The 26,011-nt window shown below is 44.0% G+C and overlaps 2 protein-coding genes across 5 annotated transcripts in view; one reads left to right on the forward strand and one right to left on the reverse strand.

The window, feature by feature from the left end:
• The window catches only part of fbxw2 (F-box and WD repeat domain containing 2), a 34,243-nt gene extending 25,154 nt beyond the window's left edge, over window positions 1-9,089 (forward strand). The window contains exons 4-7 of the mRNA XM_078226414.1: window positions 32-165; window positions 2,863-2,949; window positions 5,049-5,218; window positions 8,651-9,089. Coding sequence (XP_078082540.1) covers window positions 32-165; window positions 2,863-2,949; window positions 5,049-5,218; window positions 8,651-8,939 — 680 coding nt within the window. The 3' untranslated portion in view covers window positions 8,940-9,089. The remainder of the gene's footprint in view (window positions 1-31; window positions 166-2,862; window positions 2,950-5,048; window positions 5,219-8,650) is intronic.
• Window positions 9,090-17,261: 8,172 nt separating this feature from the next.
• ralgps1 (Ral GEF with PH domain and SH3 binding motif 1) overlaps window positions 17,262-26,011 on the reverse strand; it is a 758,896-nt gene continuing 750,146 nt past the window's right edge. For all 4 annotated transcript variants that reach the window (XM_078226428.1, XM_078226430.1, XM_078226431.1 and 1 more), the window contains one exon: window positions 17,262-22,261. In XM_078226428.1, the coding sequence (XP_078082554.1) occupies window positions 22,232-22,261 (30 nt within the window). In that variant the 3' untranslated portion in view covers window positions 17,262-22,231. The remainder of the gene's footprint in view (window positions 22,262-26,011) is intronic.

The raw sequence follows: 26,011 nt of genomic DNA on the forward strand, positions 1-26,011 counted from the left end.
ACCTCTTATATCATAACTTTTCTCTCTTCAGTTTTCAGTGTTGATTATAGTGATGAGCTAGACATCCTGGTCAGTGGATCTGCAGATTTCACTGTGAAGGTCTGGTCATTGTCAACAGGAATCTGTCTGAATACTCTCACTGAACACACTGAATGGGTGACTAAGGTACGTTTATTGTGTCATATTCTAACTTATAAATCTGCTTTGTTCTATTTTAATTAAATTTGCTACGATACGATGATAATCCTGACTTTGTGCTTTACCATTTTGCTGTGGATTTTGATGATTTTTTAAAAATCCACTGCTGTTGGAAATGGATCATTTTTGCCACTAGCGTTCCATGTGTCAGTTCTAAGTTAGTTATAACCTAAATGCAGGTGCATCACCAGGGTGGCACAGTGGTTGGCACTGCTGCCTCACAGTGCCAGGGACCCGGGTTCAATTCCCGGCTTAGGTCACTATCTGTGCGGAGTCTGCTCCTTCTCCCCGTGTCTGCATGGGTTTCCTCCGGGTGCTCTGGTTTCCTTCCACACTCCAAAGATGTGTGGGCTGGGTGGATTGGTCATACTAAATTGCCCCTTAGTGTCAGGGGGACTATCTGGGTTAAATGCATGGGGTTATGGGGATAGGACGTGGGTGGGATTGTGGTCGGTGTAGACTCGATGGGCTGAATGGCCTCCTTCTGCATTGTAGGGATTCTATGATTCTTAAGCTCCCTTTTTATGTAGAAATACTCCTCCCATACTTCATTTTTACAATCTCTTCAACTGAGTTTGTCCACTTGCAAACAAGACATTGATTTGCAACTGCCCAAAATATATTGCCATAGATTGAGGATTGTTCTAATGGACAGAAAACAGAGGAGGAATAAACTGGACAGTTTCAGAAGGGCAGGGTGTAAGGAGTGGGGGTTGGTTTGAAAACTCTTAAAACTCCTTAAAATATTTACTCCAACACGTTTCCGCGTTCTCTTCCTTTTCCCTTTATGTATCTAGTCATTATCATCTGTGTGGTTTGTAGCATCTGGATCAAAATGAATCTTTGAAATGAAAACCGTACGCTTTGTGCCATCGCGATGGAAATTAACTGAAGACTTCTGTACTCCCACCATATTCTGAATGTTGCTAAATATGAGACTTCAGATCAGCAAACGGGAGTCTTCAGCTGCAACAGTCTTGCTATTGCGTGTTCCTAAGCAGTTGTGTAATTGGAAGAACCTTAGCAAAACTTGATGTCAAGTGTGTAGGATTAGATTTCTACCAGGGTGAAAGTATTAATTATTGTCTTTGATAAAAGAGAAGTGTGGTGTCAAACTTAGAGCGCAACTTGGCCGAGTCATGTTCATCTGCCCAAGTTGAATTTGTACCAATATCAAATGCAGCAAGTCCTCACTTGGTGTTGACTCGCTTAGCGTTGCATCACATTGTTGTCAATATGATCTGTTTAACGTTGCCAGTTTTACTTTAACTTCACTTGTCACAGATTTCCTGACTGCTCACCTGACTTTCCCCACTGCTTCCACCCTTCCCCTCGCTCCCCCGGTCCCGACCAGCAGCACCACCCCCCCCCCCCCACCCCTCCCCGGCTCCCCGTCCTGCTGTCACCCCCATTGAGATCCTGGGCTCTATCTAGTGGCAGAAGCTGGTCGGTGCAGGTAGTCAGGACCTCAGCTGCTACCCGCACTGAGCAGCTGCTGCCACTAGCAGGAGCCTGGTTCATCTAAGGTTTTTAAAGTTTATTTAATAGTGAGACAAGTAGGCTTATTGCGATGAAGTTACTGTGAAAATCCTCTAGTTGCCACACACCTGCGCCTGTTCGGGGCACTGTGCACTCAGGTGAATACTGTAAATTTAAAATCATTTAGTTGTATATTGTATTTCTTTCATATTTATTGATGTATTTTAATTTCAAGGTTATTTTGGCCAGGAATGCAAGGTTCTGCACATGTACTGTGCAGAACTTCAACTTGTGCATTGATTTTTCTGGGTGAGAAATGGCCAAAGGATCCTAACTCTGGCTTTAACATTGATTCCTAAGGGAACCTATGATTCACTTGAAGTTGTTTCACTTAAAGTTGTTTCACTTAAAGTTGCGACCTTCAGTAACGTAACCCCAACTTTAAGTGAGGACTTACCATGCAATGATTTTTTAACAGGAATGGCTAGAGTTTTACAATCTGTGTATAGTAAGTCTTGTGTAATATGAAACTTATTCAATATTAATTGAATACAATTAACTTTAGTTTTAAGTGCACCTCCTGCAACTTGTACATGGTGGAATTGCATCAGTGGATTTCAGGAAACTATTCTAATTCTTTGTTTGCCATGTAGGTGAATTTCATTAATATGTGGCACAGTGGTTAGCACTGCAGCCTCACAGCGCCAGTGACCTGGGTTCGATTCCCGGCTTGGGTCACCGTCTGTGTGGAGTTTGCACGTTCTCCCCGTGTCTGCATGGGTTTCCTCCCGGGTGCTCCGGTTTCCTACCACAGTCCAGAGATGTGCAGGTTAGGTAGATTGGCCATGCTAAAATTGCCTCTTAGTGTCAGGGGGGGACTAGTTAGGGTAAATGCATGGGGTTATGGGGATGGGACCTGGGTGAGATTGTGGTCGGTGCAGACTCGATGGGCCGAACAGCCTCCTGCACTGTAGGGATTCCATGATTCTATGTGGTGTGTGGCTTGATAGCATTTGTTGAACGAGTCTGCAATGCTTTGTTTAAAATTACAAAATAGAGGATAATTTTGCCACATGATGGGACTTCATGTCCAAGCTGTTCACATTCTTAAAACAAGTTATGGTTTTGATAATATATTCTGTGTGTCTCACTCTGTACTGCAACCTGTTTTCTTTCCCAATGCAGGTGGTTTTACAGGTCAGCCAGGTCGAATCCGTGATGCACAATCCAGGGGATTATATTCTATTAAGTGCTGATAAATATGAGATCAAGGTAAATTCATTTTTAAAGGAAAAACTCTCTGGTAGCTTTTCATTGTTGCTTCAATTTGTGTAGCAGTCCTTGGAGATTGCTGCGCTTCTCTCATATTGTGCACCCCTGAATTGCTATGCTGCAATGGCAGTCATGGCTCGGCCTCATCCCCTGCTGCCACGTCCCCCCACCTCCTCGTGCCCCCGGCCTCTGTGTGCTGCCGCTGCGTCCCCCTCACCTCCTTGTGCTACCGTCACGTCCCCCCCAGTTCCTCGTGCCCTGGCCTCTGTGTGCTGCTACCACATCCCCTGCCCCTCTCCACCTCTTTTAGAGTTCCACTTAAAGTCAAGCTTTCGGTCACCTGTCCTAATGTCTCTCTAAATGACTTGGTGTCAAATTTCATCTAATATTGTTCTTGATAGTTAACTCCATTCAAGATACAAATCATTGCTGACTAGTTATTCGCGAAGATTGTTGAATTATAAATTTGCCCATTTCTTTTCTGATCTTTAGAAAGTGTGAACAGCCATTGTGTGGTTTTCCCTGTATTAATATTTTACTGCTAAATTTAACTGCAAATATGTGGTTTTCTTGACAGAGTTCTAAGAACTCCTGATTCTGCTGTCCTTTGTTACTGATGCGCTTAATAAGTTATGATGGTCTGCTTCATTAGCACAACTTTAAAGGTTGCTTCGCAAACATGCATTGTTTGCTTGTTGCACAAATGTTGCTTATTTGCAACATTTCCTTAAAAGTGATTTACATCATTGAATTTGCATCTGGTTTAATCTGGGAGTGTATACGAAAGGAGTAGTGATGTTCACTTTCATGTCATGAGTTGAAAGTAAGAAGTCTCACAACACCAGGTTAAAGTCCAACAGGTTTATTTGGTAGCAAATACCATAAGCTTTTGGAGCACAGCTCCTTCGTCAGATGGAGTGGATATCCACTCCATCTGACGAAGGAGCTGTGCTCCGAAAGCTTATGGTATTTGCTACCAAATAAACCTGTTGGACTTTAACCTGGTGTTGTGAGACTTCTTACTGTGCTTACCCCAGTCCAACGCCGGCATCTCCACATCATGGGTTGAAAGAGCAGCTTTAGTGGTGGAATAGATTGACCGCAACCTAATCTAAGCTTTGTTCCAATATTTTAGTTTAAAGTTTGTTTATTAGTGTCACAAGTAGGCTCACATTAACACTGCAGTGAAGTTAGTGTGAGAATCCCCTAGTCACCACACTCCGGCACCTGTTCGGGTACACTGAGGGAGAATTTAGCATGGCCAATGCACCGAACCAGGAAGTCTTTCGGACTGTGGGAGGAAACCCACATGGATACAGGGAGAATGTGCAAACTCCACTCTGCCACCATGCCTTCCCAGATTGCATCTACAGTATGTAAGTGAGTTTTGCTGATTTTCAGCCACAGTAATTTGTGGGGGACCTTTATAACATCATATGCCTGGGTGTGGGGGGCGTCCCTCATCACCAAAGAAACCTGTTGACCAGCGTATAACAGCAGCTAAAGATAAGATGACATAGTGAGGGCAAAAAAAGCCATTGCGTGCTTTGCTGCCATTTGAAACTCATGAAATCAAGATTCCACGGAGTAGAACAAAATAAATATATTTTTTAACAGCACAAAATAATGACTTTGTAAAGTTTAATGCTTCTAGTGAAATGTTTGTGTCCTAACCCATCATACGGCACTTCCCACTCTAGCTCTGGTCCTTCACCATAGGTCTAGAAACGTCTTCACCCAAAGAGCGGTGAGCCTGTGGCGTTCTCTACCACGGAAAGCAGCTGAGGCCAAAACATTGTATGTTTTCAAGAAGGAGGTAGATTTAGCTCTTGGGGCTAAAGGGATCAAAGGATATGGCAGCGGGGGGGGGGGGGGGGGAGGAGGAGGAGAGAGAGAGAGAGAATGGGTTACTGAGTTGGATGATCAGCCATAATCATAATGAATGGCGGAACAGGTTCGGAGGGGCAAATGGCCTACTCCTATTTTCTATGTTTCTACGTAAGTCTCATCTTCTACTATCAAGCATTCTTACGTGAGCAAATACTGGTATAGATTTTCCTTCTGCTAATAGTTCGAATATATTTCATTCACATTTCTAGGTTTGGCCAATTGGGAGAGAGGTCAACTGCAAGTGTTTGAAAACTCTTGCTGTGTCAAATAACCGAAGCATATGTCTCCAACCAAGGCTGCAGTTCGATGGCAAGCACATTGTTTGCGCGTCCGATCTAGGATTGTACCAGTGGGACTTTGCAAGTTATGATATTATCAGGTATTGTACCCGGTTGTTTTGATATGTCGAAATTATCAGGGATATTTTTTTATTGCAAGTCCTACTGCCCTGGCGTGGGAGTTAAGTGGTAATGCTGCTCAAACAGCAACCCCAGAAGTTGAGTTTAAAAATCGCCATGGCAGGTTGTGGAATTGGATTAAATAAATCTGCTGAATTGTGGCCTGGTACTAGAAACAAGTGCCCTTGAAAACTGTAATTTTGTCACAAAAAAGCAATGTCCTTTGGGGAAGGGAACATGCCACCACTACTTCAGGCTTACTCCGCATGGTTAATTCAAGTTTTCAGTAGAGGAATGGCAAAATAATTGCAAAGACAACTCATCCTGGGCAACAAACCTGACCTTGCCACTGTTGTTTACACGTAAAAGCGCATTTGCTTGGGCAAGTTACAAATGCTAAAGTTGTTTCGAAAAAGGATTTACTGAAGATAAATAGTAATGTAAAGTAAAATGGAGGGTAAACTACAGCAGGGTCAATGGGGTCAATTTAGAAATGTGGAATAACATTGGTTTGCCATTAAAAGGAAAATGAGCTGCAAGTGGAAAATTTGTGCATCGTCCATTTGGGTGATGAACAGTAATGGTAAAAATTCTGAGTAGTTTACAATAACAGTTTCAAAAATGCACTTTATTACTGCATGTGGCAGACTTCTAGAAAGGGATAACTCATGAGAGAAAATTGTGATGAAGTAGGTACTGAAATTTCAATTTTTCTTCCAGTCTGCAAGTCTTATATTTCGCACAAGCTTTTGTTTTACTTAAAATGGTGGAAATCCTTTTTGGTAATGTTGAGAAGTAGTAGTTTAGTAAATGCAACAAAGAGAGAGAGAGACTGCACAGAAGTTGACCCCAGGGTTGCTGGTTTTCCTGTAATTGTGTGTCACAATTTATGACTGACTTGCATTTACAGGAAAAAAGAACAACCTGATTTTGAGACGGCGTAGAAAATGCAGCTTAGAAACTGGTCATATGACCCAACCAGTCCATGCTGGAGTTCAATGTTCCACTTGGGTCTCTCCCATCCTTTCTCATCTCACTTTATCAGCATAACTCTCCATTCCCTTCTAATGTGCTAATCAAGCTTCCCTTTCAATGCATCTATGCTATTTGTGTCAACTACTTGCTGAGATAGAAATTCCACATTCTCACCACAAAGTTCTTAATCCCCTTTGATTTTTTTTTTGGTGAGCGTGGTCTCAAGTTTTTTTTCTCTCTCTCTGTGCATGGTGGTACAGTGGTTAGCACTGCTGCCTTACAGCGCCAGGGACCCGGGTTCGATTCCCGGCTCGGGTCACTGGCTGTGCGGAGTCTGCGCTCCCTGTGTCCACATGGGTTTCTTCCGGGTGCTCCGGTTTCCTCCCACACTCCGAAAGACATGCTGGTTAGGTGCATTGGCCATGCTAAATTCTCCCTCAGTGTACCCAAATAGGCGCCAGAGTGTAGCAACTCGGGGATTTTCACAGTAACTTCATTGCAGTGTTAATGTAAGCCTACTTGTGACACTAATAAATAAACTTTAAACTCTCTTTCTTTCCACCATGCACGCACACACGTATGCACATAATAAAATTAAGGGAGGGGCAATAACGTTCCATTTCTTCTACCCTATAACCACAACAAGCGTTCTTCAGTTAGCTCGAATATGGTTAGATGGAACATTAAGACCCTCCTTCTCTCACATTATCGGAAAAGAACCTTGAACTGAATAAAAGCCTCAGGTCGCCTGAGTTACCCTGTGGCTTTTGTACGACTTTTCCAACTTGTTTTCTATGTTCATAGGATCATAGAATCCCAACAGTGCAGAAGGAGGTCATTTGGCCCATCAAGCCTGCTCTGACAACAATCCCACCCAGGCCCTATCCCTGTAACCTCATATATTTACCCTGTTAGTCCCCCAAGGGGCAATTTAGCATGGCCAGTCCACCTCAGCTGCACGTCTTTGGAGTGTGGGAGGAAACCGGAGCACCTGGAGGAAACCCACGCAGACACGGGTAGAATGTGCAAACTCCACATAGGCAGCCACCCAAGGCTGGAATTGAACCTGGGTCCCTGGCGTTGTGAGACAGCAGTGCTAGCCACCGTGCTGCCACTGTTGAGATAAGGGAAGTTCTGTGCTTTTCATTTTGGAGTGGAGTTGAAGTCAGGTGCTAGAAATGAAAAACCAGCGTTGACTTGTGTTTCTTCATTACCTTTGGTTCCAGTCACAGGCGCTGTTCCCCAGCCATCAGCTCTACCTCTCTTCCAGACTTCTGTCTGAAGCTAATGTATTTGAGCAGAATGGTGCTGCCTCTCCCATCATCTCATTATTGCCCATCTCTACCCAGCTTCAACTCCCCTACTGAAACCCTTGTTCATGCCTCTGTTGCCTCTAGACTGATCTAATTCCAGTGCTCTCCTGCCAGCCTCAGAAGCACCCTGTCTTAGCTTGATCATCAAAAAATTGTCGTTCGTATTCCATCTTGCACCAAGTCCAGTTACCCATTGCCCCAGCATTCACTGACTGATATTAACTCCTGGTGTGGCAACTCACCAATTTTCTTTTCATCCTTGTTTCCAAGATTTTGCCCTTTCCTATCTTTGTAAGCTCCAACAGCCCTTGGATCTCTGCACTCCTCAAATCTTGGTGTCTTGAACATCTCCAGCTTTATTACCCTTCATTGGTGGTTGTGCCTTCAGCTGTCTAGACCCTAAACTTTGGAATTATCTCACTAAACCTCTTCACTTGTGTTTATCTTTCCTCCTCTTAAGACTCCATAAAACCGACTTCTTTGACCAAGTTTGTAGGTCACCTGTCCTAATACCTGCTTATGTGACTTGGTTTCAAATTCTCCTGGGAAATGCCTTGGGATGTTTCTCTACATAAAGGTGCTATGTAAATGTACATTGGTGTTGACTGCAGTAACTTGTCAGAGACAAGTTTTTAAAAAAAATCATTTGTGGGACTTGGGTGTCGCTGGCTGGCCAGCATTTATTGCCCATCCCTAGTTGCCCGAGGGTAGTTGAGAGTCAACCACATTGCTCTGGCTCTAGAGTCACGTGTAGGCCAGACCAGGTTAGGATGGCAGATTTCCTTCCCGAAAGAACATTAGTGAACCCAGGTGGGTTTTTCCGACAATCGACAATGGTTTCGTGGTCAGCAGTAGATTCTTAATTCCAGATATTTTTTATTGAATTCAAATTCCACCACCTGCCATGGCAGGATTCGAACCCGCAACATTAGCTAAGTTTCTGGATTAATAGTCTAATGATAATACCACTAGGCAATCGCGTCCCCTTAAATTTGTAAAGTTGTTCATTTCCTTTTAGATCCTTTGGGGACACTCGGGTACTAACTGACCTGTTCTGCATTTTTTATTGTATTAACATTCGTTGCATTTAGTTATGGCTTCACCTATCTGTGTTTTGCTTGACAGAGTCATTAGAACTCCTGATTCTACGAACCTTTCCTTGCTGAGCCTGGGGGAAGTCTTTGCTCTGCTGTTTGACAGCCATTATCTGTACATAATGGACCTAAGGACAGAGAAGCTAGTCGGTCGCTGGCCTCTGCCTGCGTACAGGAAATCCAAGAGAGGCTCAAGTTTCCTGGCCGGGGAGACGGCGTGGCTGAACGGACTCAATGGCACGAACGACACCGGCCTGGTTTTTGCCACGAGCATGCCGGACCATAGTATTCATTTGGTTCTGTGGAAGGAAAACGGATGAAGGAAAAATGCCGAAATTGTTGGGCATGAACTGCTTTGTGCTGCTGTCCCTGAGGATACTTCTGAGAATGCAAAACCTTGGCATCAACCAAAGTCGTGCAGACCTGGCATTCTCGTGTGTACAGTGCGGTTAATTGCCTTTTTATTTTTATTTTTTAAAAAAAGAAAAGTCAAATGAAACCAGCATGTTGAAAATTATTTTTTCAGCTTAAATCCGTTTGCTTGCAAATTGATGTACCAATACAGGGACGGGGGGGGGGGGGGGGGGGGTGTGTGGGGGAAGAAGGAAAACAAAACAGTAATACTGTTTAATTTTACATGGCACTGTTTAGAAATTTATTATGAGCCAAGGGTTGAAAATTATGCTTGATGAGCAAAGTTCAATGTAATTAATCTATTGTTTGCAGTATTCTGAACATTCCCTGAATGCCTTCATTTCTTCTGCACCTGACAATATGGAACACTTTACTATTTTATATATAAATATTTCCATTCAGGACTTTGCCTTAATGCTTTTAGTAGTGGTTGCTCTCAAAGAACATGTTTATAGAACATAAGTAGGTACTTTAAATTTATCCACATTTTATATTTTGGTATAGTCAGTATTTACAATGATATTTTTATTGAAATTTGCCCATGTTGTCAGAGTTGTTAATTATCTTCAATATATTCTTTCTGAAAAAGTAGTTGGGAATTTACTTGGTCGCTTTGCTCATTGTAAGTCTACAAATGTGAAACCTTTACCACAAAGCAGTGTAAGGCACAAGATATTCCCCTTGCACGTGAGATTGTTCAGTTTAACGTTTATTTATTAGTGTCACAAGTAGGCTTACATTAACACTGCAATTAAGTTATTGTGAAAATCCTCCAGCGCCTGTTCGGGTACACTTGAGGAGAATTTAGCATAGCCAATGCACCTAACCAGCACATCTTTCAGACTGAGAGGGGAAACCAGAGCACCTAGAGGAAAGCCATGCAGAGAGGAGAGCGTAGAGACTCCGCACAGACAGCGACCCAAGTCGGCATTCAAACCTGGGTCCTTAACGCTGTGAGGCAGCAGTGCTAACCACTGTGCCGCCCTGGATTGTTAGAATGGATACAGCTTTCGCAGTGTCGCTGTGAAGACATGAGGCCGAGGGGGGAGGGGAGGTAGATTGGGAAGAAGTGGAGTGGGGTACCACATTTATCCCTCCCTCAAGACTTGGGCGCCTGCCAGCCTAGCAGTGAATGTCGAGACCAGGAGCTGCTGAAAAGGTTTCAGCCAGGCAGAGAGCAAGAGTAGGCCGTTCAGTAAGATTGGCTATCTACATCTCCCTGCCATGGCTTTATCTCCACTCAGGTGGATCTACAATGCGCTGGCCCAAGAGGGAGTTGTGGGTAAGAGCATCTGCACATTCAATACTGAAGTAAACTGTGGGGGTGGCGGGGGGGGGGGGGGGGGGTTACGGTCGGGTGTGTGTATGCGTCGCATACCCTGTTATCACTGCCAATGAAAACGGGGCATTTGGCGCTCAGCCAAATCTCCATTCATACCAACGGAACTAGAGAATACCAGCCACGGGCAAAGTCAAAGAATTCCAGCCACTGTTTATACACACCCTTGCAGTTTGCTTCAATACTGAGGGTGCAGATGCTGCAAACAATATATACGCTTTCAGATGCAGGAAAGCTCACTTTTATTCCAGTCCGTTAAGGTGCTTATCTCTGGTGTCAGATTGGCATCATAACATCTCCATGGTGATGCTTACACTAAGTGGCAACACTGTCGAAGGATTGCACAGGAACATGTGGCTAAAACATTGAAAGCAGCCTGAAAGGAATAGGTGTGATCATTATCCTTTGAAGGGGGAGTATTGTCCCATCTTTATGCTTGTAGGAGATGAAGCAGAATGACAGAGCAGGTCCAGTGAAGAGCTCCCCTTTTAGTTATGAAGTACTGCGTACTCATTGTAGATGGTTTTAAACAGTATTTTTTAACCTCTTCAACAGATCAACCTCTTGCTGCCTGACACAACCTCGGACCATCTGATACACATGCAATGATGCACTTGGTTAAGGGGGTGCAGCCTCCTTTGTTTTTATGTAGCCCGTAAGGATTTATTGGTATTTAATTTCATCCATACTTCAAACGCTAAATATTTAATTGACGTCTATTTACATGGGAGGGTTCAACTTTTTCAAATGCAGCTGAAAATATTCCAGTGAATTACTTGATGTATTATTGTCGCATGTATTGGGATACAGTGAAAAGTACTGTTTCTTGCTATACAGGCAAAGCATACCGATCATAAGAGAAGGAAAGGAGAGAGTGCAGAATGTAGTGTTGCAGTCAGAGCTAGGGTGTAGAGAAAGAACAACTTAATATAAGTAGGTCCATTCAAATGTCTGACGGCAGGGAAGAAGCTGTTCTTGAATTGGTTGGTACGTGACCTCGGGTCTCTTAAAGGCTAGTGCAATGTTATCTTGTCTGTTGTAAGTGCAATGATCTGAAAGTTATTGCTGCTGGATTTTTGCGCTCCTGCCAGTTGTCTATTTTTGTATGTGCATGTAGGTTTAAGGTCCAAGGTTTAAAGGAGACGTACACGGCAAGTGTTTTACACGGAGGGTGGTGAGTGCCTGGAAACCGCTGCCGGGGGCGGTAGTGGATGCAGATACGATAGTGACTTTTCAGGGGCGTCTAGACAAATACACGAATAGGATGGGAATGGAGGGATATGGTCCCTGGAAAGGTAGAGGGTTTTAGTTCAGTCGGGCAGCATGGTCAGTCCAGGCTTGGAGGGCCGAAGGCCTGTTCCTGTGCTGTAATTTTCTTTGTTCTTTGTAAAGAGGTATATCGATAATGTGGTTCAAATCCCAGAATGACATTGATCAGGTAAATTCTCCTGACATTATCTGGTTCTGAGGGATGTTAATTTGTAGCAATGACTTCATGAAAGTGAAATCATCCTATTTTTGTTAAGTATCTTCTTTTCCCCGCAAGAATTTCCTACGAACAGATTTTGGGTATTGCTGCGAAAGGGGGCATTTTTTATTTGGTCAACTTTTCATCTTGCACTCATCAGGACAATTCACAAGGATGCCAAATTTTAAAAAAAATCGCCATAGTCCCAGATGATCATAGGCTGCTCCCTCTCTCTATTGAGGGGGAGAGCTGACTGGTGGTGATTTAACCTAACCCACCTCAGGCAAGGGGCAAGGTTGAGAAGATGGGGCCTTCATGACTAACCTCCGTTGGTGTGGGAATCAAACCCACTGTGTTGACGTTGCTCTGCATCATGAGCCAGTTGTCCAGCCAACTGAGCTAAGCCGACCCCCTGCAAAATACCTTTGGTATTCTTGTACAATATTCTGATGAGTGCAAGATGATAAACTTTGACAATGTCTCTCTCTTTCAGCAATACTCCAGTTCTATACTACCAAATGGGTGGCATGGTGGCACAGTGGTTAGCACTGCTGCCTCAGTGCCAGGGACCTGGGTTCAGTTCTGGCCTCTGATCACTGTCTGTGTAGAATTTGCACGTTCTCCCCGTGTCTGCGTGGGTTTCCTCCCGGGTGCTCCGGTTTCCTCCCACAGTCCAAATTTGTGCTGGTTAGGTTGATTTGTCATGGTAAATTGACCCTAGTGTCGGGGGTTAGCGAGGTAAATATGTGGGAATAGGGCCTGGGTGGGATTGTGGTCGGTGCAGGCTTGATGGGCTGAATGGCCTCCTTCTGCACTGTAGGGATTCTATGATGCCTTGAAATGACTACACGTAGATTTTTGGAAATCCTGAAAGACGATCCAAGATCAGACTCGAAACGTTGGCTCCATTCTCTCTCCACAGAGGTTGTCAGATCTGCTGAGATTTTCCAGCATTTTCTGTTCTTGTTTCAGATTCCAGCATCCGCAGTATGTTGCTTTTATCTTCATGGTAAGTGTTTGGAATGCTTAATTTAGTCATATTTTTGATTCAAATGTAAACACGTGTGCAGGTGGAGTAATTCATTTAAAAAAAAATCTTGTGTTGCAACCAATTAATTGATTCAGCAGTTTGAAGGTTGGTCTTTGAATGCTCCAGAAAACATTTGAGAGGAAGGTGTGCAAAAAATATGAAAGCTGCATCCTCCATTTATCTTAATTGAAACAATAATATTTGATGTGTTAGAGGTGGAAGTTTTTAGTGTACAAGCAATACTTCATAATTTCTAAACTGTAATATTAATTTATATTAAATGTATGGATTTAATTAGCAAGGGTGGAACGTGATGCTAATTATAAACTATTTAATTATTGCCAATATCTATTCATCCTGTGATATTGGAATAGTGATGTCCTAATGGGAAAGTTACTGGGAGGGCGGCACGGTAGCACAGTGGTTAGCACTGCTGCTTCACAGCTCCAGGGTCCTGGGTTCGATTCCCGGCTTGGGTCACTGTCTGTGTGGAGTTTGCACATTCTCCTCGTGTCTGCGTGGGTTTCCTCTGGGTGCTCCGGTTTCCTCCCACAGTCCAAAGATGTGCAGGTTAGGTTGATTGGCCATGCTAAAATTGCCCCTTAGTGTCTGGAGATGCGTAGGTTAGAGGGATTAGCGGGTAATATGTGTAGGGATATGGGAGTAGGGCCTGGGTGGGATTGTGGTCGGTGCAGACTTGATGGGCCGAATGGCCTGTTTCTGCACTGTAGGGTTTCTATGATTACAGTAGCTATGGTATATTTCCTGTAGAGTGGTGAGCTGTGGTTTATAAACTTTCACAAGCCAATAATTGCAACGGAAATGTGTGTGTAAAATTAAATCTTACATGTGTGTAAGATTAAATCTTTGTGGGCGGTACAGTGGTTATCATTGTTGCCTCACAGCACCAGGGACCCGGGTTCAATTCCCCACTTGGGTCACCGTCTGTGTGGAGTTTGCACATTCTCCCTGTGTCTGTGTGGATTTCCTCCAGGTGCTCCGGTTTCCTCCCACACTCCAAAGATGTGCAGGTTAGGTGGATTGGCCGTGCTAAATTGCTCCTTAATGTCAGGGGGACTAGTGAGGGGAAATGCATGGGGATAGGGCCTGGGTGGGATTGTGGTCGGTGCAGACTCAATGGGCCAAATGGCCTCCTGCACTGTGGGATTCTATGATGTCAGACCCTTAACTAATTATAATGAAGCTTAGTTAAGTCCTTATTTTGGCACGACTAATTTAGATTGACAAAAGCAATTAAAATGCAAATTCGACGATCACCACCACCTCTTGTTCTCCTCTGAGTATTAGTAATTAGTTATATTGGCATCTGCCTAAACATTCGAATCCCATGAATCTTCATAAATCTGTTGTCACTCAGGTAATATAAAAAGATGCTCCAGACCAAATAAAAGTTTCATGGGCACACAATGCAAAAATTGACATGCTGACTCTTTAAAACATTTGTTCATGGGGAGGAAAAAAAAATCAGCATTCCCTACTTGCCCTTGAGAGGGTTTTGAGCTGCTGTCTTAAGCTGCTGCAGTCCATCTGGTGCAGGTACCCCACTGTTACTAGGAAAGAGCAGTGAATTAATGGAAGTATAATTCAGAGTCAGGAGGGGAACGTGGAGATGGTTTTCCAGTATGTCTGCTGCCCTCGACCTCCTAGGTAACAAGAGCTGTGTTTGGAAGCTGATTTCAAAGCAGAATGGGCAAACTGCTGCAGTGGACTTTGGATATGGAGTGCACTGCTGCCACCGTGCACCCATAGTGAAGGGAGTAAATGTTTATGGCCACTGAGATCTGGCTACTGCTTCCAGGATTGTGTTGGGCTTTTTGTGTGCACGTGCACGTTGTCCTGATCCATGTAAGTGGAGAAAGTCCCATCATGTTTCTTACGTATGCCCCTGGCACTTATCTTAATTACCATTTCACAGCTCAAATCTGAATGTTGTCCAGGTCTTGCAGCTAATGGAGACAGATTGCTTCAGTATCTGAAGAGTCATGAATGGTACTGAAAATTGCAATCATCTGCAAACATCCCCACTGAGGAGGGCAGATCATGGACGAAGCAGCTGAAGATTGCTGTGCCTCGGATACCACCTTGAGGAACTCCTACAGTGACGTCCTGGGATTGAGATGACCTGTCTGAGTTGACATCCAAGAGCTACTCAACTATCTTCCTTTTATAGGAGACTTCAACCACTGGAGAATGTTCCTTGTGTTTCTGTTGACTTCAGTGTCGTTTGGGCTCGTCGATGCCATAACACGGTCTAATACTGCCTTGGTATTAAGGGATGCCTTGCTCACTACGTCTCAGGAATTCAGCTCCTTTGCCCATGTTTGGGCTGGAGCTGAGTGATACCATGAAGGTGGCAAGACTGAGCGAGGCACAATGTCTGCAATACCGTTCACTCCTCCTGAACGACTACTTGAAACCTTCAGGCATTTTTGCTACCTGTATTTGTATTGTTCCCTTGAGGTTATACATGTGGTGCAGTTCTCAGAATGTAGTTTACACACACTAATAAATAAAAGCAGTTCAAACAGATGTGAATGAGAGGCGAGGAATGACAGTATCGTATTACAGATAAAACCAGGAGAGAGGAAACAAATGCTGCATGGCAAACATTGATGTACAACAATACAATTATAATCAAATTCTAGCAGTTAATAGCTGTCTAAATGTAGGACTATTTGTTTTTGTACATATTGATGAAATTTTTCTTCCTATTAACCACAAATTGGAATCAGTTGAAAGAAGTTTGCAAAGGGAAAAGCCCATTTGTATTTAAGATTTTTTCAAAAATTATACACGGTGACTTTTAACTTTATTTTAAATTCAAGCGATGGAAGATGAAGCAAGGAATGATGTGTATTGTGAGCAAATGGCTTGTTAATCCCAAAAAGCTTATTGTAGATCCTTGATCTGAGTCAAACTTCTGTTTATTCAATTTTAATCCCCAAGCAACCTTAGTAAAATTCTCATGGCTGTTCACTGATTTTCGGTTTTAAAAATTGTTCCGTTACAATAAAGCAGCTTAAGAATAAAAACAGACATTTAAAAAAAAAAATTAGGCAGCAGTTATTACACACAGCTCCTTGGTCGACAACTGTGCTCCTCGCAGTGTAGGTCAGTCTTTGTAGTTTCACCAATGCTAAAACTGTGCCTAATGTCTGCGGTTGGTGCCATAAATTAGGAGCAGTTGTTCACTTCCTCTTTCAGGACATACCAAAATCATTTTGGGGTCACGTAGTAAGCTTCAAAAAAAAAGTGCTTCAGTATTCAACGTTGGCAGTTGATGCACAGATTTCTCCTCATCGGATCGTATTTTTTAAATTTTGTTTTTCCTTCACGTAAAAGTTTTATTTCCCATTTGCTTGGGTTGGCACTTTGATCACATCATGTGTACTGGATCCAAGTAAGGCTAGAGATGGATGATTTTAAAAAATTCATTCATGGCATATGGGTGTCACTGGCCAGCCCAACATATCGCCCATCCCTATTTGCCCTTAAAATGCACTCTGTTACAGGTCACCCAAGTTGCTGTGGATCTGAAGTCATTGGGCATTTTGCATGCTAATGTGCATTTGAAGCACCATCAACATAATATTGAATTCTTCACCTTTGGCTTGGCTGCCCTGTAGACTGCGAAATGAAGGTGAGACTGGGTGACTCTTCATACAAGAGGATAAGGGAAATAATCACCATCCACTGCAACAGTTGTGCTGTGGTGGGACCTGTAGGAATATAACACAGGTGCAGGAGAAGTTGGAGAGCAAAAGAGAAGTGATTCTGCATATTGAATCCGTTAAGAGATGTAGAGCTGGTGAAACCAATTTGAACATTGGTGTACAGGTACTTGGTGAGTGTCACTTGACAACACAGTGTGGGTGATTCCTTCCATCGCTTTACTGACCATTGAGAAAAGACTGGCAGATACATTGGATGTGTAATTTTTGTCAACCGGTCACATGGCAAAATCAGACCTGGGCAAGGTTTCATCCTTGCTGCCTAGATTCCAGTATTGTTGTTGGACTGTAACTCCTGACTTGAGTTACAGGTAGTTGTGGAGCACAGCATTGCAGCTGGGATGTCAGTTGGGGTTGGAGGTTGAGGTTGGGGTGGGGGTGTTAGCTTTGGCTGTGTCCACTGATCAGTTACCACCTCCTTAGTAACCATTAATTGATATCCACTCCATGTTCGTTCCCTTATTATGCACACCATACCAAGGACTACAGGAACAGGCCCTTTGACCCACCAAGCCTGACATCTGACCAAAGACCTTTTGCCACTCCCTCAGTGGTACATGTCCCTCTATTCCCTGCCTGTTCATGTATCCTAACTGGTGTTAATTGTGAAAAAAGGTATTCACATGGCAAAATCACATTATGATAGCTCAGCACTTTAATGTAAAGCAAAAAATTGCTATAATAACTAAGGAGCAGGAGTAGGCATCTTGTACACACCACAAAAATAGTAATGAAGTACAAAACCAAGACTACGCTTTACAAAGTACCAAATGACCCCCCAACCCCGTCGTCCAAACAAAAACACATTTTGGGAAAAACGAGCAGAGTATTTGCAATCGCAGGAAAGCTTTTTGAAACAGCAATTTGTTTATTGAGTAAGTGAAACTGCGTCATCAATGTAACAAGCTGACAAAACAGCAACTTGATACAAGCCTGAGGTAACAAATAATTTAGCAAAGGACATCCATTTGGGCAGTCTGAGTTCAGTAGTTAAAACAGATTAGCTTAGCAGTTGTAGAAACAAACACGTTGACACAAATGGCATGCGAATAACCTTCATCTGTCACCAAGTTTATTTTTTTCCTCTCTCGGAGCTATAGGAAAATCCTAATACTATCCGAATGTGTAAAAACTTACAGTTGCAACGTCTGCTGATCCAGCACTTGCCTCAACTAAACTAATGTGCTTTTTATTTAGCACTTTTACAGAGGTCAAACCCATTGCATTCAAGCAAACCTGACAGTCAGTGTGTGTGCACACCTCAGTCAATGTTTGTGTATAAAAAGGTGATGTTGGCAGCAGTCCCCACACTATCAACACTAAACATGAATTCACGTTGAGCGGGTGTGGTGGAGCTGGAGTGAACTCGAGTTGTCTGGCCACGCTTGGGCGAGTCATGGAACCTCCAAAGCAGGAAAGCAAAGAGCAACCAACCACACTGATATTTAGTGAACTGAAGACAAATAAAAATCTGAATTCAAGTGTCAACAGATATCTTGAAGAGAAGATAAAACTCTGGATTATAATTGAACTCAGCAGAAGTGTGACATTTGTAATATTTTTTTTAAAAATGGTTTCAACAATTCAACATTCATAGAATCCTTACAGTGCAGAAGGTGGCCATTCAGCCCATCAAGTCTGTACCGACAAACAATCTCACCCAGGCAGTAACCCCATGTATTTACCCTGCTAATTCCCTGACACTAAGGGGGCGATCTAGCGCAGCTAATCCACCTAACCTGCACATCTTTGGACTGTGGGAGGAAACGGGAGCACCCAGAGTTTCCCATGTAGACCTGGGGAGAACGTGCAAACTCCACACAGTCACCCAAGGCCAGAATTGAAACCGGGTCCCTGGCATTCTGAGGCAGCAGTGCTAACCACTCTGTCACCGTGCCGCTGCTTGTTTAAAATAGAATTTGGATTCCCCACACATTTACCGTGGCTAATCTCCCTAACCTACACATCTTTGGACGCTAAGGGGGAATTTAGCACAGCCAATCCACCTAACCTGCTGATCTTTGGATAGTGGGAGGAAACCAGAGCACTCGGAGGAAGTCCATGCAGGCATGGGGTGAATGTGCAAACGCCACACAGTCACCCGAGGCCGGAATTGAACCCGAGTCCCTGGCGCTGTGAGGCAGCAGTGCTAACCACTGTGTTGCCTTGAGCTTAGGAAAAGAGCACTTTGAACATCCACTAGACCAACCTCCCATGTTCTAAGAGAAACTGATGTTAACAGTGTTACAGTTCATGGAAGAAAAATGACTGAGTGTTTAATGATATCAAGTCATTTTCTCCCCTATGTGACCTATAACTTTTATCTGGGAATTCCATAGTTTTCCTATGACAGAGGTGGTCATGCCACCTGTTAGTCCAGTTGCACCTTGGCACAAAACAAAGGGCTTCAGATATTGTACCAATCTGAGGGTAGATGTTGGCATGAAAATGGGCATGGGGTTGCGGTGGCGAATCAGAAAATAGGGCAACTAAGCCCGACACATGATTTGTGCTTGATTTCTCTCGTTCGTTAGTACACATTCCATATTAAGTGCAAATTTCAAACCTCTGAAACAGACCTGGTCTTCCCTATCAATCCTATGTTGAATAAAGCAAGCTCTTTTGTGTGTTGGAGCTCTGAAAGGGGAATATGCTGTGGAGTTGTTCCGTGGCAAGGCTCTAAGCATCATTTTAATGCTTTGCCATTTTCATTCAAATTTTCAGCTCGTATAAATTTGGCGGGGGAGGGAGCGACGTGGGGGGGTGAAATTCTATGGGGATGCCAATTTTTATTTCCCCTCGTTACAGTAAGTTTGATCGTCGATATTATTGTCTGCAAACTTACTGAGAATGAAACTGGAAGTGGTGTGTGTTTGGTACATCAACAGAACAGGAACAGGTGGGGATAATAAGGGGCCACAAACAACATGACTGTAATGAATTCCCACAAGAGCTCAGTGAGTCACGAGGCTCGAAATAAAAGGTCAAGTTAGTGCGAGGGGTTAAAGGAAACTCCAACCCAAATGCAGGACTTCATGGGTTGAAGAATGAAAGCCAAATACTGTCCATAATATTTGCAGGATGGGTACGTTTCGGATTCAGCAGTAGTTTAAGTTTATTTTATTAGTGTCACAAGTAGGCTTACATTAACACTGCAATGAAGTTACTGTGAAAATCCCCCAGTTGCCACACTCCGGCGCCTGTTCGGGCACACTGAGGGAGAATTTAACATGGCCAATTCACCTAATCAGTACGCCTTTCAGACTGTGGGAGAAAACCGGAGCACCCGGAGGAAACCCACGCAGACACTGGGAGAACGTGCAGACTCCACACAGACAGTGACTCAAGCCGGGAATCGAACCTGCATCCCCGGCGCTGTGAGGCAGCAGTGCTAGCCACTGTGCCGCCAAGTTGACAAATGGCAAACTATTTCCAAACTGAAAGTAAAACCTCTTCTGCTTGTTGATGGGTATTTTTTGGGAATTTCCTGAACCACACTTGGAAATACGGAGCAACCTAGCCACCATCTGCATCCCCGTTCCACCAATCACAGCCAGGGGTGCAGACAGTTCATTCATTAATTCATCAGCTAAAACTGGCACACGGATACTTGTGTACATGTGTGTGGATACTTGTGTACATCACCAGGCTGCACAGGCCACTGGTGAATTTGGTTTTGACTTGCCCTTGAGGCTCCAGCTACAATTAGAGGACTGCAACCCTCTGGTGAACTGTTTCCAATCCCCCCTCTTAATCCAGCAACCGTCACAGCAGCTCCGGATAACCTGCGCTCCAGCACTCCCACCAGTGAGGAAGCAACTGTTTCATTCTCTTCAAAAGACTGCAGCTGACTGGGGCCCAGGTATATGGGGAAATCACAGGTGCTAACCTGTGGGCAACACCAAAAGCGGCTGTGTATTTTGATTCCCTAGAGTATTCCCGAGTTAATTCCGTAGTTACAACAGAATCTTTTGCCTCCGTAAAGAGAAACTTTCGGACTCTGGTGCAGAAAAATCTGAGCAATCCTACATCTCTCATCAGAGGTGTTGCCAGTCAATGCAATCTGACGGAGGCGATTAAACCTGTGTCCAAAACAAGTGCTTGACAACAACTGTCTCCTCTAGATAGGACCAGAACTAGAGGCTTAGTTTTCGCACAGATCTAACCACTTTAGCTTGCCTGAAAGATAGTTCACAATAAATTAATTCAGTGTGGCCGAAACAGAATACACTTTATGTGGAAACCATGAGATACAGTTCAACACACAGTGGCACAGAGTATTTTACAGGTTATAACAGGTTCAGATAATGTTGCAAAACCATTCAAGTTTCATTCATGTTGAAGTTGGGTTCTGTTACATACCCTGGCTGTATATTAACTACCATATTCAACCTTTTAAATAATACCACGACAATGTGAGGGCCCATCATACATTACATTACATACCTATTGCAACATTTATGCAGAAGTCATTCGAAATAGTTAATTAGAAACTGAAGGTGTCTTTAGGGGTGCTGGAATCAAGTTGCATGGCAAAAAATAAAATGATGCACGTTATCCAAATATGTTTCACTTGAGTTGTCCACAACAGAATTATAACTGGCGTAACCTGGTGATGTGACGCCCCCCGAATCCAGCACGGTAAAGCTTTGGATCGATCGTCCAATGCTTCCTTTGCCCGGCAGTGTTGTGTGAACAGAATGTTTCTCCCTCGGGGAGGTTTCATCCCTGCGTGGCTCTGTTGAACCTCCCAGTGGCCAGTTAGAGATTGGTACTGCCAAAGAGTTTGGAGCAGAAAAAAATAACACACACATACACAACTTTGAAATACTGTCTGGCATGGAGGTGGGTTGCGTTTGGCAAAGCAAGAGTTAGATTGGTTGGGGAGGGGAGGGGGGGGTGGATTAAAGATAAAAAATAAATTGGTTTGGGAAGGGTGTGAACTGAGAGGCTTGCTCGAATGTCACAATGGATTCAAACTCCACCAGCTGGAGAAGATCGCGAGAACAATCTAAGAACTATCCACCAATGCAGACAATAGTGAGGCATTCTCAGTGCCAGACAAGTTCAGTGCACTTAATTTAAAAAAAAAGAACTCTCTTCACTGATTTACTGTTCTAAATGCCACTCAATGCAGCCGGTTAACACTGTCAGTAGTACGTTTTGTGCATAAGAAAGTTAATACCCAACATGGGCTAAAAATTGTTCCGTTACAATAAAGCAGCTTAAGAATAAAAACAGACATTTAAAAAAAAAAATCAGGCAGCAGTTATTACGCACAGTTCCTTGGTCGACAACTGTGCTCCTCGCAGTGTGGGTCAGTCTTTGTAGTTTCACCAATGCTAAAACTGTGCCTAATGTCTGCGGTTGGTGCCATAAATTAGGAGCAGTTGTTCACTTCCTCTTTCAGGACATACCAAAATCATTTCGGGGTCACGTAGTAAGCTTCAAAAAAAAGTGCTTCAGTATTCAACGCTGGCAGTTGATGCACAGATTTCTCCTCATCGGATCGTATTTTTTAAACTTTGTTTTTCCTTCACGTAAAAGTTTTATTTCCCATTTGCTTGGGTTGGCACTTTGATCACATCATGTGTACTGGATCCATATGTTCACTCAAACGACATAAGGTTAGTGGGTATCTGAAAAGGAGGGGAAGCACATGAACGAAGAACATTACAGCGCAGGAACAGGCGCTTCGGCCCTCCAAGCCTGCTGCCCGTCTGAACCAAAACCCCCTTACCCTTCCGGGGACCATATCCCTCGATTCCCATCCTATTCATGCGTTTGTCCAGACGCCCCTTAAAAGTCACTATCGTGTCTGCTTCCACCACCTCCCCCGGCAGCGAGTTCCAGGCACCCACCACCACCTTCTGTGTAAAAAACTTGCCTCATACATCTCCTTTAAACCTAGCCCCTCGCACCTTAAACCTATGCTCCCTCATAATTGACTCTTCCACCCTAGGAAAAAGCTTCTGACTATCCACTCTGTCCATGCCCCTCATAATCTTGTAGACTTCTATCAGGTCGCCCCTCAACCTCCGTCATTCCAGTGAGAACAAACCAAGTTTCTCCAACCTCTCCTCATAGCTCATGCCCTATATAGCAGGCAACATCCTGGTAAATCTTTTCTGTACCCTTTCCAAAGCCTCCACATCCTTCTGGTGTTGCGGCAACCAGAACTGAACATTATATTCCAAGTGCGGCCTAACCAAGGTTCTATAAAGCTGCAACATGACTTGCCAATTTTTAAACTCAACGCCCCGGCTGATGAAGGCAAACATGCCATAGACCTTCTTGACTACCTTATCTACCTGCGTTGCCACTTTCAGTGACCTGTGTACCTGTACACCCAGATCCCTCTGCCTATCAATACTCTGACTGCCATTTACTGTATATTATATATAACTGTATGAGTCAATGGCCATCTGTGGTTACAGAGTCGTAGGCCGGAAGGTTACCACCTCGCCCGCCATGTAATCGGAGCAGGCGAAGGGTGGACGATGGAAATGTCTGTTGACCTTGGGCAGGATTTTATGGTTATGGAACAAGGGAGGCCGTAAAATCCCGCCCATAGAGTTTTACAGCACAGAAAGAAGCCCTTTGGCCCATCATATCTGTGCCAGCCATCAAGCAACTATCTATTCTAATCCCATTTTCCAGCACTTGGTCCGTAGCGATAAGACCATAAGATATAGGAGCAGAATTAGGCCATTCGGCTCATTGAGTCTGCTCTGCCATTCAGTCATGGCTAATAGGTTTCTCAACCCCATTCTCCTGCCTTTTCCCCATAACCTTTGATCCCCTTACCAATCAAGAGCCTATTTATCTCAGTCTTAAATACACTCAATGACCAGGCCTCCACAGCCTTCTGTGGCAATAAATTCCATAGATTCACCACCTTCTGGCTGAAAAAATTCCTCCTCATCTCGGTTCTAAAGTGTATAAGATTTTGATGGGTATAGATAGAGTGAATGCAAGCAGGCTTTTTCCACTGAGGCTAGGGGAGAAAAAAACCAGAGGGCATGGGTTAAGGGTGAAAGGAGAAAAGTTTAAAGGGAATATTAGGGGGGGCTTCTTCACGCAGAGAGTGGTGGGAGTGTGGAACGAGCTGCCGGATAAAGTGGTAAATGCGGGGTCACTTTTAACATTTAAGAAAAACTTGGACGGGTTCATGGATGAGAGGGGTGTGGAGGGATATGGTCCAAGTGCAGGTCAGTGGGACTAGGCATAAAATGGTTCGGCACAGACAAGAAGGGCCAAAAGGCCTGTTTCTGAGCTGTAATTTTCTATGGTTCTATGGTTGTCCCTTTATTCTGAGGTTGTGCCCTTGGATCCTAGTCTCTCCGACTAATGGAAACATCTTTCCACTCTAACGTCCATTCTATCTAGGCCTTTCAGTGCTCTTAAGCTTCAATGAGATCCCCCCTCATCCTTCTAAATTCCATCAAGTACAGACCCAGAGTCCTCAAACGCTCCTCATATGTCAAGCTATGTATGCTGTGGCGTTTTGAGTGCTCATCCAAATGCTTCTTAAATGTTGTGGGGGTTCTTGCCTCCATCATCCTTTCGGGCAGTGAGTTCCAGATGGTTCTGCTGCCTCCTGACACACTTGCTGGAGTATTACCGCCTTGCCCGCCCAAGGCTCGTAAGATCCCGCCTGAGGGCCAATGGAGAATGCCGTTCTGTGAGCCTCGCCCGGCCCGATTCTGGGGTGGGGCGTGCCGGTAAAATTCTGGCCACTATTTACATTAAGTGCACCACCTCCTCAAGCCAACTGAATCGGTGGAAGCTTGGACACAAACAAGTCACCAAACATGCTTCTGAGTGAAGGTGACTGCAAAGGTAAAGTGGCTACAATGGGTAATACACGCCATTGGGAGCTGCGAGTTCACCCTTAGCCTGCAATGCAACTTTAACATTACTATTCTATGTGTTAGTTTTTGAATCCACCCTATGACCGTGATACCCTCATATAAATAAGGCACAAATAAAAAACAAAGGAAAGTACAACACAGCAACAGGCCCTTCGGCCCTCCAAGCCCGTGCCGATCATGATGCCTTAACGAAACTAAAAAAAAACCCTTCTGCCCTTATTCAGTCCGTATCCCTCTATTCCCTCCCTATTCATATACCTATCCAGATGCCTCTTAAAATGTTGCTAATGTACTTGCTTCCACCACCTCCTCTGGCAGCGCATTCCAGGCACCCACCACTCTCTGCATGAAAACCTCCCCCGCACATCTCCCTTAAACTTTCCCCCTCTCACCTTGAACCTGTGCCCCCTTGTAATTCACACTTCCACCCTGGGGAAAAACCTCTGACTATCTCAACGTCGACTTTGCTTTACTCAAATCAAAGGAACACATCTCGCTCAATAGCATTTGACAGGTGAAATAACAATAGTCACACGTGGAATGGTAACATGCTCTCCCTGGAGTCTGATGCATGAATTTTGAACCAAAAATGGGGCAACTGGGCACATTAAACAACCACATTAATTCCCTTAAATGTCATGTTAATTATCAACGCCTTTCCGAGGCATTCAAAGACTCTTTGCATATCTAGGATTATTATTGAATTAAAAGAAAAATACTGCGGATACTGGAATATGAAACAAAAACAGAAAATGCTGGAAAATCTCTGCAGGTCTCACAGCATCTGTGGAGAGAGAGTAGAGCCAACGTTTCGAGTCTGAATGACTCTTCGAAGGATCATCCTGACTCGAAACGTTGGCTCTATTCTCTCTCCACAGATACTGTCAGATCTGCTGAGATTTTCCAGCATTTTCCGTTCTTGTCATTAGCAAGAACTAGCAAGCCCCAAAATAGCGCGAATCATCTCACACTCCATCTGCGCGTGAATTCAGACATTTGTTTTGTAAACACGACTAAGTTCTTACAAGTCCAAATCTGAAACTGGGAGCAACTGACTTGACTTGTGTAACCAAGAGGAGATGGCTTGGCCTCAGTGGGTCTTCCTGGTTGCCAGCAAATCACCTTATTTCTGAGGACTCCTCTGTCCCCCGCTGGGGCCCGTGCTTCTGTGGTTGCTGACTTTTCATGGACTGGAGAATGCGTAACTTGCCCACTGCATAATTAACACTCAGCCTGACTACAAGAGATGTTGCTTCCTTCTAATTGGCATCTTGCGTTGGAAGAGTTGGTCCACATTACTCAATTCAACATTAGCCCCAGGGAGCTGGGCCGGAAGCTGCCACAGACAGCACAACCTGATATTTAATATTCTAAAACTGTTTTGCATATAATAAAATAATTTTGTGACCTAAAAAGTGAAAGGAGGTGGTCGCTGTGAACCCTATGGCCACTGTTGACCTCTCCTGCGCAGATCACTCAGTGTGCGTGGTTAGCAGATCAAAGGAATGTTGCAAA

The sequence above is a fragment of the Mustelus asterias genome, chromosome 13, assembly GCF_964213995.1.
Source record: "Mustelus asterias chromosome 13, sMusAst1.hap1.1, whole genome shotgun sequence".
In the NCBI taxonomy this organism is placed as follows: Eukaryota; Metazoa; Chordata; class Chondrichthyes; order Carcharhiniformes; family Triakidae; genus Mustelus; species Mustelus asterias.